Source organism: Chrysochloris asiatica, unplaced genomic scaffold, assembly GCF_000296735.1.
Source record: "Chrysochloris asiatica unplaced genomic scaffold, ChrAsi1.0 scaffold00011, whole genome shotgun sequence".
Lineage (NCBI taxonomy): Eukaryota > Metazoa > Chordata > Mammalia > Afrosoricida > Chrysochloridae > Chrysochloris > Chrysochloris asiatica.
Window position 1 is genome coordinate 1,444,107 of NW_006408529.1, and position 17,281 is coordinate 1,461,387.

General features: G+C 38.5%; 1 protein-coding gene across 1 annotated transcript in view; it reads left to right on the forward strand.

The window, feature by feature from the left end:
* The first annotated feature begins 214 nt into the window (after positions 1–214).
* Positions 215–17,281, forward strand: part of SPCS3 (signal peptidase complex subunit 3 homolog (S. cerevisiae)) — a 21,850-nt gene continuing 4,783 nt past the window's right edge. Inside the window, exons 1-3 of the mRNA XM_006834414.1 lie at positions 215–468; positions 2,785–2,858; positions 6,339–6,415. Coding sequence (XP_006834477.1) covers positions 326–468; positions 2,785–2,858; positions 6,339–6,415 — 294 coding nt within the window. The 5' untranslated portion in view covers positions 215–325. The remainder of the gene's footprint in view (positions 469–2,784; positions 2,859–6,338; positions 6,416–17,281) is intronic.

Genomic DNA, 17,281 nt, shown 5'->3' on the forward strand with positions numbered 1-17,281 from the left:
GAGAAGGGTGGGTTTTTCATAACGTAAACCCGCCCCTCCCTTGCTCGTCGCTGATTGGTGATGGAGTGAAGATAGAAGGATGGGCGGGCCCAGGGCTTAGTCTCTCCCTTTCCGCGCGGTCCATCCCACTTGGTGGGTGTGTCCCGAGAGGCGTGTGCGAGCGCGCTCGCGTTGGAAGACTGGCTTGGAGGCGGGGCCGAAGCGGTGCGCGCTCCCGGAACGCGCACACCGCCAGCGGCGCGGATCGCACCGAGCCGGTCGGGGGCCGGAACTAGAAGCCGGGTGTGTGTGTGTGTAGAGATAGGGTTCGTGGGAGACCGTCGCGATGAACACGGTGCTGTCGCGGGCGAACTCATTGTTCGCTTTCTCACTGAGCGTGATGGCGGCGCTCACCTTCGGCTGCTTCATCACCACCGCTTTCAAAGACCGGAGTGTCCCAGTGCGACTGCACGTCTCGCGGATCATGTTGTGAGTGCGGCCGATGCTCGGCCAAAGGGGAGGGGTGCCTAGACGGGACCGGCGCCGCGGGCCTGGACGCCCGCGCCGTCCCAGGAGCAACCTCCTGAGCGGCCACTTGCCCCCGGCGCAGACGTCCGGGGGTGGATCTCGCAGGCTTTCCGGCTTCCCTCGAACTCCCAGAGCTCACCCCTCCACCGTAAATTCCCGGGCTTGCTCTTAAATTTTAATTTTGAGTGTTACTCAGGTCAGTGCCTCCGCTTCCTTCCTGTTCCTCACTTCCCTCCACCTACGCCTGGCCAATGAGGGAGCTACACAACAGCACAGCCGGCGCCGCCGCCGCGCCCGCTCGCGCCTCGGGGCGCCTCCGAGGGCCCGTCGGGTCCGCGCGCGAGGCCGGACTGCCGCTTGCTGTCTGCGTCTGTGTTCCACGTTCGTGGCTCTTCCTCAGTTCTGTTAGGCTTGAGACTGAATAAAGGGATTGCTTTTGTCTCAATATCAACCAGAGTTTGCCCTGTTTGACATTTCCTTTACTGTTGTGTTGCCAGCTTCAGAAGACAGTAAATACTTGGTGCTGCTTTGAAGTTGGCAAGAGATCTTTTTAGGATGCACTGAATTAAGCATCTTTGCTTTCTGATACATGGGATAGGTGTGCGTTTTAAAGAGCCAACCGTTTGAATAAATCCGTGAAAATGCCAAAAAATACAACTTCGTAATGACGGTGTCATTTCAGTGTGGCTTTTTCTTTTTTTTAAACTGGTAATAATTTGTTCTTTAGTGTTTTTCTTTGATGCATACCTTTTTGCTCTGATTTTCATTTCCTTCTATCCCATCTTCCAACAAGTTCACTCTTGTTCTTCAACCTTGATTTCCTTTATTTCTTTGTCAGAGTCCCCAACAAAGCAATCATATAATGCCCCTCCCCCCTTTTTTTGCTGGCGCTGTAGGATAAGCACTGAACTGGTAACCACAAGGTCAGCTGTTCAAACCCACCAGTCGCTCCTTGTAGACCCTATACAGAGTCACTACGAGTCTGAACCTCCTCTATGGCACTTAACAACACAGCCTTGATGCTTGCTTAAAAACGCTCCAGATTCAAATAGTCTGGGGGTGAAAATCAGCACTGAGCTTATCAGCCCAGTGAGTGTTTAGAAATGAGCTTGGCATAGTAAACATTCAACAAATGTTAGCTACTCTATCATGAGCAGGTTTCTTAGATTTTGGAGTTTACTTCCTTTTCGTTTTAAATGGAAGAAATTTATATGCATATTTTTGGTTATTGAGATAAATGAAAAATAGTGAACAAGACACAAAGTAAAACAAGAAAACCCAAACCCATAGCTGTGGTCTTATTCAGATGGTGGCACTGTGGGTTCATGCGCTAGTCTGCCCAGTCTATTTGAATTACAAGGTTGGTTGATGGTTAAAGCTCAACAGTCTCTTCACACAAACCCTGTACAGGGTTGCTGTGGGTTGGAACCAACTTGGCAGCACTTAACAACAACAACAAAGGCTGTATAGTAAGTAGCATAGTGGGTTAATCTTGGACTGCAAGCCTCAAGGTCAGCAGTTCAAATCCACCAGCTGATCCTTGGGAGAAAGATGAGGCTTTCTGCTCCCTTGGAAACCCTATACCAGTCTCTATGAGGCAGAATTAATTTGACAGCACACAGCAGCAACAGGGCATAGTGGAATCTTGTTGTAGTGCTGTAGGATAAGCACTGAATTACTAACTGCAAGATCTGTGGTTCAAATCTACCAGCTGCTGCTCCTCAGAAATCCTCTAAAAGGTCCTTATAAGTCTTAAGTGACTGCACAGAGCTTAACAACAGGGCCCCATAGAACTGATGACCCAACAGCTGGTGGGTTTGACTGCCTTCATGTTTGCAGCAGAGTGCTTAATCACTGCACTACCAGGACTCCTTTGAACAAAATAAGCTTTCAATAAGTAGTAGGTGCTAGGATTTCATTTAAATTTTTCACTCACCTTGTATTCATATGTAACTTTTGTCTCTTTAGTCTGATTGCTTTGTGTTAAACATTTGCAGTTTCTTTGAAAAGTTTTGTTATCCCAGTTTTTGTTTTTTTATTTTAGGGATTTTTCTTAAAGGTACATGAAAATAGCTAAAGACCCACTTTTATTTGGGATTAGAATGTATACCTTGTTTGCATATTCAGAGTTCAATTTGATTTTTACTTTTTTATGTGTGGAATTGCTTTTTTACCTGTGCACACAACTAAATCTTTTCACTTTAAGTAATTATGGGCATGTGCATTTTTTATGTTGTTATATTTGAAGTGTGGTAAAATTTTTGTCTTTATTTCTAGAAAAAATGTAGAAGACTTCACTGGACCTAGAGAAAGAAGTGATCTGGGATTCATTACATTTGATATAACTGCGGATATCCTTTAAGAAATTCACTGCTTTTTCTTAAATCTTATAAGCAGATAAATGTTGCTTAGTGACTTTGGGAACAAGGGATGATTATCCTACAGAATCAACTGAACCTTGAAAATTTCAGTGCCTTTGGAGTCCTGGTGTGGTGTTGTAGGGTAAGCACTGGACTGCTAACTGCACAGTCAGTGGTTAAAACCTACCAGCTTCTCCTTGGAAACGGACTCACAGGGTCCCTATGAGTCAGAATGGACTTGCCAGCACATAACAACAACATAACAAGGTGTTTTCATTAGTAGAGTAGTACTACTTATTTTCCACATATAATGTTGTTGTTAAGTGCCGTCAAGTCGGTTCCAACCTATAGCGACTCTGTATAGGATTTCCAAGGAGCAGCTGGTGAGCTTGAACCGCTGATCTTGTAGTTCAAGCAGCCTTGTAGTCTGACGCGTGTATCCACAGGGCCATACCAGGACTCCTCCATAAATAATACATCCGTGCAAATAGTGCATACACTCAACATGCACAGGAAACTTGTGCATAAGAGAGCTGCACATTTTGCAAAAATTGTATAATAATGCGTATTATTGCAGTAAAAACATGATGGTGTTGTTAAGTGCCGTCAAGTCGGTTCCAACCTATGGTGACCCTGTATAGGGTTTCCAAGGAATAACTGGTGAGCTTCTAGTATGGCGCATTAACATCCTCAGCGCCACACCAGGACTCCAAAAACATGATAATACCCCCATAAACCTTTTCTATGAATTTGTGAGTTAATACTTTTCAAAGAAACAAATAGACCAGAACTACAAAAGATAATTTGAATCTGTGATTTGGAAAGAAAAAAAGTAAAATTGTATATTAAGATTAAAGAAAGAACAATGTTATCAGTATTCAGTCTGCCTAGAAATATTTCATGTACAATCTTAAATAATCTAACTGTATTTTGTGAGAGTAGAGAGAAACATGGTAAAGTCTATTTTATCTGTTATGCTTAATTTTGGTAAACCATATTAACAGTTTTATAATTCTTTTTCTAACAGCTTTTATAATAAGGATCAGAGAAATCTGAGCAATTAAAAATTACTTTGAAATATTTTAAGTATTTCTCTTTATTTAAAATTTTTATCTTTTGACAACTGATAATTTCAGTCAATTTAATCTTTTAGGATCTTGGGACTCCCGGTGTGACACTGTAGGATCAGCACTGGACTGCGAACCACAAGGTCAGCAGTTCAAACTCACATGCTGCTCCTCGTAAACCCTATACAGTATTGCTATGAGTTGGAACCAACTTGATGGCACAACAACTAAGATCTGGAGTTAATATCTTGGCAGCATTGTTCTCTGTCACTTCTAGCCAAACTTCATCTACCTTTTTAAAATCTCTGGATTAAAATTGTGTATGGAGATTGGATCAGATCTGAACAGTTGAAGCAGATCATGTATCTGGGGAGTTTACCTGACATGTCTTTCTGCTACTGCAGAATTACCTTAACTTTCCTAGAAATAAAAAGTACACTAGAAATAGAATAAGCTATCAGCAAAGTCCTATGCTAACTTTGTATATTTGCTTTTAAGTCTTATAACTTTCTTTTAACTTTATTAAGAATGAATAGGATCTTGTGTAAAACTTGTGGCTTTGTACATCTGGAGAATTACACTGAAATTTTCTAAAATTGCCACTTTTATATTTGTTTTCAATTTCATAATTTGTAGTTTATTCAGATCTTCATGCTGCTACTCTGTTTGTAGAGAGCTGTCTTAGACTTCAAAATCTATACCAGTGATTGAGATACATACATCTAAAAGTGGAGTGTAGCACATATAATTAAAGTGACTTAACAGTGTAAATATACCATATTTTTGGCAAGTAATGCGCCACATGTCTGACATGTGGAAATGTTGAAATTGGGTAAAACAGTTCTGGTATAGTACCACGGATGTCTCGTGGCATTTCCAGAAGTGAATTTCAGCCTCATTTATCTGTTCTCCCATGTTACAGGAGTCTGATGCTGATCCTACCCATTGTCAAAAGGCTAGTTCTTACTCATAGTGACCTTGTATTGAGCTTCTGAGGCTGTAAACCTTTTCAGGAGCAGAAACCCTCATCTTTATCGTATTGAGCAGCTGCTGGGTTTGAACTGCAGACTTTGTGGCTAGCAGTCCTGTGTTTATCCTACAGTGCCACGAGGGTTGATAATGAATTTTAAAAATTAAGTGGCCTATTTTAAGGGCAAAATACAATTTCTTCTGGATATGGTTACTTGTTGAATTCAAAGACTGACTATCTTAAATTATGTTTCAGTTTAAGATTTTTATAAAAGCAAAATGTAATGTAATCATCTTGTTGTGGTTCTTTGTTCATTCAAACTCTTTGATTTCAATGTAACATTCCACTACTCCATTCATGAGGATGATGAGGATATTTTATCAGGAAATTACAAAAGTTAAATTTTGTGTATCATTTTTATCTACCAGTAAATACTTTTGGCTTAAATTTCAAGTAATATAAAACCAATACCTATCTTAAATAGGTTTCTATGTGATAAGGAATAAAAATTGAAGTTGGCAACATTTAAAAGAAAAATTGGCCTATCTTGCTTACAAAAATAATGTGTAGGAAGTTGTGTAGTTGGCAGAAAAACTGCACAACATGCACATTATTTGTGTAAAAACATGGTGGTGGCTGAGTGTTTTTCAGTTGTATCAAACTTATAATGACCCTTGTGTGGTTTCTTAGAGAGCTGGTGGATTTGAACTGCCAATTTTGTGGTTGCCAGTCCAGTGCTTATCCTTTAGCACCACACCAGGGTTCATAAAAATGTGGTAATGGGTAATAAAATAAACATCTCAGTATTGGCATTAGTCATCTAGCTAATTCTTTTGATTATTTTTTCCCCACCCTACGAATCTGAATGTAGCCAAGTTGATATTCAGCTGCATATTTTTATCAACATAATTCATGTAGTCACACATTTTAATCTCTACTGGTATATGACAAAAAAACAACATGTATAATTTTAATTGTTTGAACCTAGTACAGATTTGCTGAATTTAAATTATACTAAATTTAATTGCTATTGCTAAATTTAAATTCTTATGATTGGAAATCCTGTGTACTGGAAATATTAAGTCCTCTAATTTTTCTTTTAGACTTACTGGGTTGTTATTGCAGATAACTACCTAGTCATTTTCTTAACACCACGTGTCTCAGCTAGTGAAGGAATAGGGGGAGATGCTGTTAATATCAAACTGGTTAATACTTGGCTTTGGAATGGGCTGAATTTTACAGTATATTTATCTTTTATATAGGTTTTTACTAGTTTATTCCCCTTACAGAGAACAGATGGCTCAGTGTTTCTTTGCCACCCTTCCTTTTTTTACTATTTTGTTAATCTGTATTGCTATGGGAAATTAAGGCTAACCAAAATCTGTTTAAAATTGTTTGCTACTTTCCCATTTGTATATTCCTTAACTTGTTTACATCTAGAGAATATATTTGATTGGAATGTTAAGCAGTTGTTTCTTTATTTATCAGCAGAATATTCGACAAAAAATAATGTAAGTATATGTGCTTAGAGTTCTTTTAAAAGCTGTTTACAATGTCATTCTTTAAACAGCACAGAAACCTTTTAAGTCAAATGTCTGGCTTAAGTAGCCTGGTAAAAATCAGTAGAGTTGGTCTCAAGAAAATTTTATCTCCTTTGAATGAGTTTTTTTTTTTTTTTTTCTTTCTGTCTGCTCTGTAGCTCTCTAACTAGAATGGGGTGCATGCAAGGTAATCAGTGGTGGTGGTGGAGATGGTGGTGGTGGTGGTGTGCTGTTGAGTCGCTTCACACGCATAGTGACCCTGTATAGGGTTTCTGAGGCTGTAACTCTTTACAGGAGCAGAAAGCCTCATCTTTCTCCTGTGGAGTAGCTGGTGGATTCAAACTGCTGACCTTGCAGTAAGGAGCCCAACACGTAACCCACTACACCACAAGGGCTCCTTAAGGTAATCAATAGAAACATTACACGCTTCTATTGATGAGGGTAAATCAGGAAGTATTGGTATTTGGGTTTCAGTTTATACATATTGTTGTTAGGTGCCATCCTGTCAATTTCAATTCATAATGCCTATGTAAATTGTGTACAACTGAACAAAATACTACCAAGTTCTGAATCATCCAAACAATTGTCGTTATGTTTGATCCCATTGTTGATGCCACTGTGACAGTCTGTCTTTTTGAAGGTCTTCCTCTTTTTTTCACTGACCCTCCACTTTTCAAGCACGATGTCCTTCTTGAGGTCCTTAATAACATGTTTAAAGTATGAGACATCAAGTCTTGTCATCTGTACTTACTAAGGCATATTCTCCTGGCTGTACTTCTTCCAAGATAGATTTGTTTGTTCTTCTGGTAGTTCATGGTACTTTCCAAATTCTTATCCAACACCATAATTCAAATGCATTGATTGTTTTATGGTCTTCCTAATTCATTGTCCAACTTTAACATGCATATGTTATTGTTGTTAAATGCCATTGAGTTAATTCCAACTCATGGTGACCCTGTGTAGGGTTTCTGAGGCTGTAAATCTTTTAGGAGCAGAAAGCCTCATTTTTCTCCAAGGAATGTTTGGTGGGTTTGAACCACCTACCTTGTATGCAGTCCAGTGGTTATCATACAAAGCCATCGTGCTCCCATATGCATATAAGGAGATTTAAAATATCTTGACTTGGGTCAGGATACCTTAGTCCTCTAAGTGGCATTTTTGCTCTTTAACACTTTAAAGAGGTCCTTTGTGGCAAATTTGCCTAATGCAGTGCATCTTTTGATTTCTTTTTTTATTTAAAACATTTTATTGTGAATGTGAATTGAGAGGCGGTTTACAGGCAAGATTATCAGCTTTACGTTAAAAAAGTCATGCACTTTGTTTTGTCTCAGTAATTATAATCCCCTCCATGTGAAAACAATTACCTGCTTCCTCTCTGTGGCTCCACCTGTATTCCACCCTACTTCCTCCACCTGTATTCCACCCTACTTCCTATCCTTTCTCAACTTTGCCCTTAGGAAACTGTTGCCCTTTTTATCCCAAATGATTGAGCATTCCATGGTTAGCATACTTTGACATGAACCTATCTACCTCTTGGCTGAATATTGGACCATGAGGGTGAGTTCCTTTCCAGACTTAAAGTGTAGTTGAGGGCCACATTATTATTTTTTTAATTAAATAATTTTGAGTTTTGTTCTACATTTTCTTCCATTCTACCAGAGATTCTTTATAGTTACCCTTTCAGAGTTGTTGATAGTGGTAGCCAGGCATTGTCTAGTTCTTCTGGTTCTCAAGAGTCGTGGACACTGATGTTCACATACTGCAGTAGTCTGTTGGACTGTTGATTCCAAACCTATCACTCTTTCTTCCGCACATGGAGAAGCTGCTCATGAGCTTTTCAGATCCCAGACGCTTCTCACACAAGCAGGATGTAGAACATTGTCTTTGTGGACTGTGTTATACCAGTTGACCAGTGTTCCCTGAGGTAATGATCATGAACCCCCAGGCCCATCAACTCATTGCCTTAAGGTGTTTGATAACATCTAGGAAATTTTCATCATTTTGCCCACTGTGTGCTCCACCACATTCATAGTTGTGTTTGCAGGAAAGGTAAATACTTATGTACAAATATCTTCTTTAAAATTCTTACATATTTGTAGGATACAAATATGCTTGTATATATCACTCTTTCTGTACCCATTTAACCTATGTCTCAATCCATGTATTTACACACAGTACCAACATTGTGTTTATATCACTATTTATTTCTATCCCTTTAGCTCTTGCATAACTCCCTGTGTCTTTACCTATTTTCATCATTCTTCTGCCACCCTCCATCTTCTTGTATATTATTACCCTTCTCTTTCCTGTATAATGCCTTCAACATCACCTGAGCTAACATGTATCTACCCTCTATCTAGGGATTTATTCTCTTGTCTGTCCTACCCCTGGTAGCCATCAAAGACTGTTTCTTTTAATATGAAAACCTTTTCTTAAATGTTTATAACAATGGACTCACAATTTTTTTTTTCCTTTTTTGATTGATTAATTTCAGTCAACATAGTGTCCTGCAGGTTCATCCATGTAATGAGGTGTTTCACAGATTCATTGTTATTCATCAAGCTTACATAGTATTTCACTGTATGTACATAACAAAGTTTGTTTATCCATTCTTCCATTTATGGGCACTTAGGCTATCTCCATTTTTTTGCTATTGTGAGTAGTGCTCTGATGATCATTGGTGTGTGTATATCTATTAGTGTCCTGGCTCATATTTCTTGTGAATATATTTCTTGTGAATATATACCAAGTAGAGGGCTTATTGGGTCATATGGTATTTCTAACTTTCTGAGGAAATGCCGTACTGTTTTCAGAGTGGTTGAGCATTTTACAATCCTATATGCATTGTAGAGGGTCTGAATCTATCCAAACCTTCCCAGCATTTCTTGTTTTTGAACTTCACTGTTAATGCTGGTATTGTTGTTAAGTGCCGTTAAGTCGGTTCCGACCCATAGCGACCCTGTATAGGGTTTCCAAGGAGCAGTTTGTGAGCTTGAACCACCGACCTTGCAGTTCAAATGGCTTTGCAGTCTGATGCACCACATATATAATTATTTTGATTTGCATCTCTTTAATGGTTAGGTCCTGGTGTGGCTCTGGTGGGTTAATGCACCAAAATGCAAAGCCATTTGGACTGCAAGGTTGGCAGTTCAAGTTCACCAGCTGCTCTTTGGAAACCCACCCTATACTGTGTTGCTATGGGTCGGAACCGACTTGATGGCACTTAACAACAAAAAGAACAATGGCTAGGTCTCTATGAGTAGGTACCGACTCTATGACACCTAACAACAACAATAACAAATGGCTAATGATCATGAACCTTTCTTCATGTTTGTTGGCTGCCTGAATGTCTTCCTTGGTGAAGTTTCTTTTCATCCTCTGTGATTTTTTGACTGGGTTTCTTTTGATTTCTTGACTGCTACTTCCATGAGTATTGATTGTGGCTATTAAGCCACATGAATGCTTAGACAACTTCAGTCTTCTTTCCATTTATCATGATGTTACTTAATGGTCCAGTTGTAAGGATTTTTGTTTTCTCTACATTGAGAAGCAATCCACTCTGAAGATTGTAGTCTTTGATGTTCATCAGTAAGTATTTCAAATGGTCATTGCTTCTAGCAGCTAGGTTGTGTCATTCACCAATCGAAGACTGCTAATGCTTCTTCTCCATGCCTGATACCATGTTTTTCTTCATACAATAAAGTTTCTAGAATGATTTGGTCATACAGAGTGAATAAGTATGGTGAAAGGAAACAGACATTTCCTAATTTTGAATCATTCAATATCTCCGTCTTCTGTTCTCACAACTACCTCTTGGTCTATGGCCCAGGTTCTTCATGAGCACAATTAAGTATTTTGGAGTTCCCATTCCTTACAGTGTTATTCATAGTCTGTTGTGACCCACACAGTCAAATGCCTTTGCGCAGTCAGGAAAGCACAAGTAAATATCTTTCAGGTATTCTCTGCTTTCAGCCAAGACCCATCTGACATCAGCAATGATATCTCTTTGTTTCACGTCCACTTCTGAATCCAGCTTTAATATCTGGCAGCTCTTTGATGTATATTGTTGCAACCATTTTTTAATTTATCTTCATCAAAATTTTACTTGAATGTGATGCTAGTGATATTGTTTGATGATTTATGCATTCCATGTATCACCTTTCTTTGTAATGGATACAAATAAGGTTCTATTCTAATTGATTGGCCAGTAGCTGTCTTCCAAGTTTCTCGGTATAGATAAGTGAACTCTTCCAGCACTTGCATCGCTTGTTGTTAGGTGCCATTGAGTCGGTACTGAGCCATAGCGACCTTATGTAGTTTAGATTGGCCAGTGACTGTAGTCTTTTCATTTTTATTTGGTGCTTCCTGTGTCTTTCAGTATTTTGTTACAGAATCCAATATTGCAACCCTATGCTTGAATTTTTTCTTCAGTTCTTTCAGCTTGAGGAATGCTGAATTTGTTCTTCCCTGTTGATTTTCTAATTCCATTTCATTTTAAGACTTTGACATCTGAGTTGCTCTAGAATTTCTTTTTTACCTCTTTTACTTCATCATTTCTTCTCATTGCTTAGCTTCTCTATGTTAAAGAGCAAGATTCAGCGTCTCTTCTAACATCCATTTTGGTCTTTTGGTTCTTTCCTGTCTTTTTAATGAACTTTTCCTTCATGTATGATATTCTTGATGTCATCTCATAATTCCTCTAATCTTCAGAATTAGTTCAGTAATGCATCAAATCTTTTCTTATGATGATCTCTAAATTTAACTGTGATGTACTCAAGGGTATATTTTAGGTGTTGTGGACTTGCTTTAGTTTTTTGCATCTTCAGGCTGAACTTGCATATGAGCAGTTGATAGTCTGCCACATTGACTATATTGACCTTCTTCCTTGTCTTTTTTACGTATGTAGTCATTTGGATTCCTGTGTATTCTGTCTAGTGCTATCCAAATATATGTTTTTGTTAAGTGCGGTTGAGTCAGTTTTGACCCACAGTGACCCTGTATATTGTTGTTGTTAGGTTGCATTGAGTCATTACTCATAGCGATCCCTATGCACAACGGAACAAAACACTGCCTGGTGCAAACTTCACAATCATTGCTATGTTTGAACGCATTGCTGCTGTCACTGTACCAGTCCATCTTGTTGGGGTTCTTTCTCTTTTTCTCTGACCCTTCACTTTACCAAATATGATGTTGTTCTCTAGGGACTGGCCCCTCCTCATAATATGTCAGAAGCACAAGAGACGAAGTTTGGCCATCCTAGCTTCCAAGGAGCATTCTGGCTTTACTTTTTCCAACACAGATTTGTTTGTTCTTTTGGCAGTCAATGGTACTTTTAATATTCTCCTCCAACACCATAACTCAAATGCATCAAGTCTTTCAAGGTTTTCTATTATCACTGTCCGTCTTTCACATGCAAATGATGTTATTGAAAATACCATGGCTTGTGTTAGGTTAACCGTTAACCGTAGTCCTCAAACTGACATCTTTGCTCTTCCACACTTTAAAGAGGTCTTCTGTAGCAGATTTGCCTAATGTAATATGTTGTTTGATTTCTTGACTGCTGATTCTAATAGTGTTGATGGTTGATCCAAGCAAAATTAAGCCTTTGAAAACTTGTCTCTTCTCCATATATATGGATGTTGTTTATTAGTTCAGTGGTAAGGATTTTTTTTTTTTTTTTTTAACACTAAGGTGCAACTCATATCAAAAGCTGTGGTCATCAGTGTTTTAAGTCCTTTTCACTTTCAACAAGCAAGGCTGCCATCATCTGCATATGGCAGGTTGTTAATGAGTCTCTCCAATTTCTGATGCCACATTTTTCTTCATATAATCCAGATTCTCGGATATTTGCTCAGCATGTAGATTGAATAAGTATAGTGAATGAGTACAACCCTTATGCACACCTTTCTTAATTTTAAACCTTTATGTTCCCGTGTTCTGTTTGAACAACTGTCTCTTGCTCTTCTGGACAGGTTCCTCATGAACACAATTGAGTGTTCCAGAACACTCATTCTTCGCAGTGTTGTCCGTAGCTTCTCACGATCCACACAGTGGAAAGCCTTTGCGTAATCAAAGCAAATGTAAGCACCTTTCTGATAGTCTCTGCTTTCATCCAAAATCCATCTGACATCAGCATTGTTATTCCTTTTTCTAGGTCCTTTTCTGATTCTGGCTTGAACGGTTGGAAGTTCTCTGTCAATGTATAGTTGCGGCCATTTTTGTGTTTAGCAAAGTTTTCCTTGCATGCATGGTTTGTGTCACCAAGGTCATGTTTTCCAACTATTGATTCTTCCCCTATGTTTCCAACCTTTGCATTCAAATCACCAAATTATCAAACATCTTTATTGTATGTTTGATCAATTTCAGACTGAAGAAATTGGTAGAATTTTTCAGTTACATCATCACTGACTTGTCATTGCTGCAAAAGTTTGAATAATAGTGGCATTGACTGGTTTTCCTTGTAGGGCTATGAATATTAACCTATTACAGACAGCATTGTACTTCAAGGCAGATCTTGGTATGTTGTTTTTTTTTTTAATGATGAATACAACGCCATTCCTCTTCAATTATTCATTCCTGGAATAGTAACCCATGTGCTTGTCACATTCACAATGGCCAGTACCAGTCCATTTCATCTCACTAATGCCTATGATATTGATATTTGTGTGCTCCATTTCATTTTTGACAATTTCCAATTTTCCTAGATTCATACTTAATACATTCCATGCTCCAATTATTAATGGATGTTTATAGCTGTTTCTCTTCTTGAAGAGTGGTGCCCCATCAGCAGATGAAAGTCCCAAAGGCTTTGCTTCATTCACATCATCTCGTTTAAATCTATCTTGGGAAGGCAACTCTTCCTCAGTCATATTTTGAGTGCCTTCCAACCTGAAGGGCTCATCTTCCGGCACTATATCTGGTAATATTCTGGTGCTCTTCATCATGTTTCAATATTCAGTGTTCTCGTGCTGACAGTGTACAACTGCTCTTCATAAGGTTTTCATTGACTCAATAGTAGTAAGTAGTCCATCTCTCCTTCTTTGTGGCTCTTTGTCAGAAAGCTCATCTGTTACATAGCCACCATGGGTGCCTCTTCTGGTCTTTAAAATATTCATGGTATAGCTTCCAGAATCACAGCAACATGATAGTATGATAAACTGACAAACGAGTGGTGGGTAACTCTGTATAGGATTTCCAAAATGCGACTGGTAGGCTTGAACAGCTAACCTTGTGGTTAGCAGTCGATTGCTAATTCGATAGCATCATACCTGGACTCCCAATTGTGTAGTTGTTCTTTCTATATTGTTGAAAAAAAGTATTTGCAGTGAGTAAATCATTGATCTTTTGAAATTCCATCTTATGATCTTCAGCATCATTTCTATCACCGACTCGGTGGCACTTACCAACAACATCCTTCCTCTTTGTTTCTAACTCTGTCTTTTCCAGACACTAGTAATTATCAGTGCATCTTGATTGCATGTTTGATCCATTTCAGACTGAAGATGTTAGTGTTGTTGTTGCTGTTAAGTGCCGTCGAGTATGGGGTATAGTGGCACTGTATGGGGTTTCTGAGGAGCAGTTGGTCAGCTTGAATCACCAACCTTGCAGTTCAAACATCTTTGCAGTCTGGTGCAGTAATTCACAGTGCCACACCAGGATTCCAAAGATGTTAGTGAAAGTCTTCAATTTTATCATCTTTGGACTTAGCAGTTAGTGCTTAAATTTGAATAGTAGTGATATTAACTCTTCGTTGTAGGCATATGAATATTATCCTATCATATATAGTGTTGTACTTCACGATAAATCTTGGAATGCTCTTTTGACGATGAAAGTCTTCCATTCCTCTTCAATTTGTTTTTCCCTCATAGTAAACCTTTTTGTCTGATTCAAAATGGTCAATTCCCTGTCCTTTTTAGCTCACTAATGCCTAGGGTACCCATCTTTATGTGTTCCGTTTCGTTCATGTATGCATGGGTTTATTGCAAACTTAACACATTTAGACATACTTCTGCAAAAGTGGATGGCTACAGGCATATTCGCTTAGTAACATACTTAGCATTGTTTGGGACCTTCAGTAAAACAAGATTCACTCAAAATATGGTCTTTTGAAGTGATCTGCTGGGTCAGTGAAATTCAAATGTGGAGAGCTCAGCTCAGAACCTATGGCAACTGTTGTTGGGGATTCCAAAGGGATAATCCAGAGAGCTTTTCTTCAAGTTTGCAGGATTATCATGGGAAGAGGTAAGAAGTTTTAAGAAAATAGAAAACTACATTGGTGAAACTGGTAAAGTGCTGTAAAGTTGGTTCTAACGACCCTGTATAGGGGTCTGAAGAGCAGATAGTGAGTTTGAACCTCAGACCTTGCAGTTAGTAATCCAGTACTTACCCTATAGGGCCACACCAAGACTCCACTGGTAAGATACAGGTCAGGAAAATTGCATTGTCAATGCATCTGTTCATTATTTGAGGGTATCAAGGGCTATTCAAAGAGAATTTCATTGGGAAACCGTAATTTAACCTCTTCACAGCCTTGATTGTGCTCCTTCATATTTTTCTTTTTCATCCCCCAACTCAAAAATGAAGCATTTGAAAAGGATTATGATTTGAGTTCTTTGTGAATGCCATAACTGCCATTTTTACAGTGTAAATCGCAGTGCGCCATATTCTTTGGGAGGAAGGGTTAGAGAGACAGAAAACACCATCTTCAGAAGTATATAAACCTAATGGAGGATATGCCAAGAAACAATAGCCTCACATTTTTATATTTTTGTTTAATATTGATTTCTAGGATTTTGTAGCAATACTTTTCATTTTACCTTCGTATATGCTTCTCAATTTAAAACAAAAGGAAAAGCAGTTTAACTTTACTATTACTAGTTATAGATTCTGGTGTGGCGCTGTTGGCTAATGCACCAGACTGCAAACTCGTATGAACTGCCAGGTCGGCACTTCAAGCTTACCAGCTGCTCCTTGGAAACCCTATATTGGGTCTCTGGGTCGGAACCAGCTTGACGACACTTAACAACAACATTACTAGTTATAAACTAAAAACCAAACTCACTGCCACTGTCATTTCTGACTCATAGTGACTTTGTGTAGGGCTTCTGAGGCTACAAACCTATACTGGAGCAGAAAGTCTTCTCTTTCACCTACGGAGCAGCTGGTGGATTTTAATTGCTGATATTGAGGTAAACAGCCCAACACGTATCCAACTACACTACTAGATCCACTTGCTATCCTGGCTGATATTAACACAAGTTTAGCTAAGTGAAATGGTCATGTAACTCCTAAAACATGTGAAGATTCTGGAAGAAGACAAGAACTTCTGTAAGTCAGGGGATTGACCGTGCTACTTATATTTGTTCATTCACTTCAGCATTCTACGAAGTACTGCAGCATATGCCCAATTAAGTGAATTGTTCATGAGGCTTCAAAGTGATCTTTTAAACTGCATTTTTCCATGAACTTTTTGAAGCCTCCTTATATTACATAATCTTAAATAAACTGTTCTTCCCAATAGTTTATTTAAAAATAAGGTATGCAAAGAGGTTTAGAAAAGATCTTGGAAAAAATCAGATGGAATAAAATCTATGGCAGTGGGTGGTTAGGTGTTGGTGTGATCCTCCCAAAATGAACAAATGGCTTTAAAAGATTCTGCAAAGGAATCACAGACTGAAAATAATGCTAATAACAAGCACATGAAGACAATAAGAAAATGGCAAAGTAGATATTTATTTTTCTTCTGAACTACTCAAGCACAGATTAAAAATAAAATGGAAGCCTAAATCTAGTAACAAATTGGCTGAGATAATTCAAAATTAGTGAAGAAGGTTATTTGAAATATATATTTACATTCACTGTAAACCTCAAGGAGCCAGATTGAATCTTCCAGGTGCTCATCAGAAAGGTGAGCCTTTCTGCTCCCATGAGGATTTACAACCTCAGAAACCCAATACAGGGTCTCTCTGAGACAGAGCACCTCCATAGCACATCACCACCACCACCATCGTTAATGAAGCGTCAAGGGTGTGGTGCTCTTTACTGCTACCCGAAAGGTTGGAGGTTTGAGCCCGTCCAGAGGTACCTCTGAAGAAAGTCCTTCCAAAAAACCAGCCATTGTAAACAAGCAGTTTTACTCTTAATTTGAGTTGGAATGGACTCTACATCAACTAGCTATTATTATTTTTTTTTATCATTGATGATGATAACATGGTAATTAGTTTATAAATAAAGATGCAGAGTTTGGGTTGCTGCTCAAAATAATTTTTTATCAAAAAGTGTTGGAGACTCCTTCCAATGGTAAGATTAGAAGGGATGTTTGGGAAATGGGAAGGTAAAATTATTATCCAGCTATTATATAATTTTAGTTTGAATACTCTTTCTTCTCAGCTAGAATCAAAGAGATGGCAAGAATCAACATTTGTAACTTGTGCTTAAAATTCTGATTGCTTAATATTTAATCAAAATCTGTAAAGGTTTAATTTTTTTTAATCATCTCAGATTATTTTAAAGTCTGTCTCCATACTAAATATACATAGTGTCAGCTGTTTTGGGTAGTCTAGTTAAGCCAAATATCTATCATTAATTAATTTCTGTTGAGAAATATTTTCTTTGTGATGAGGTTATAGCAGATTCATCAGTTTAAGTACTTAAACTATTAATTTTTTTAATCATAAGTTCTATTTTGATTAAAGCTATTAAGATTTTTAATTAGAAGTATTACACTGTTAGATTAAGATTTATTAAAATACTGCTAAGACTGAACTCTGGTAGCGTAGTGGTTACGAATCGGGCTGCGAACCTTAAGGTCAGCAGTTCGAAACTACCAGCTGCTCC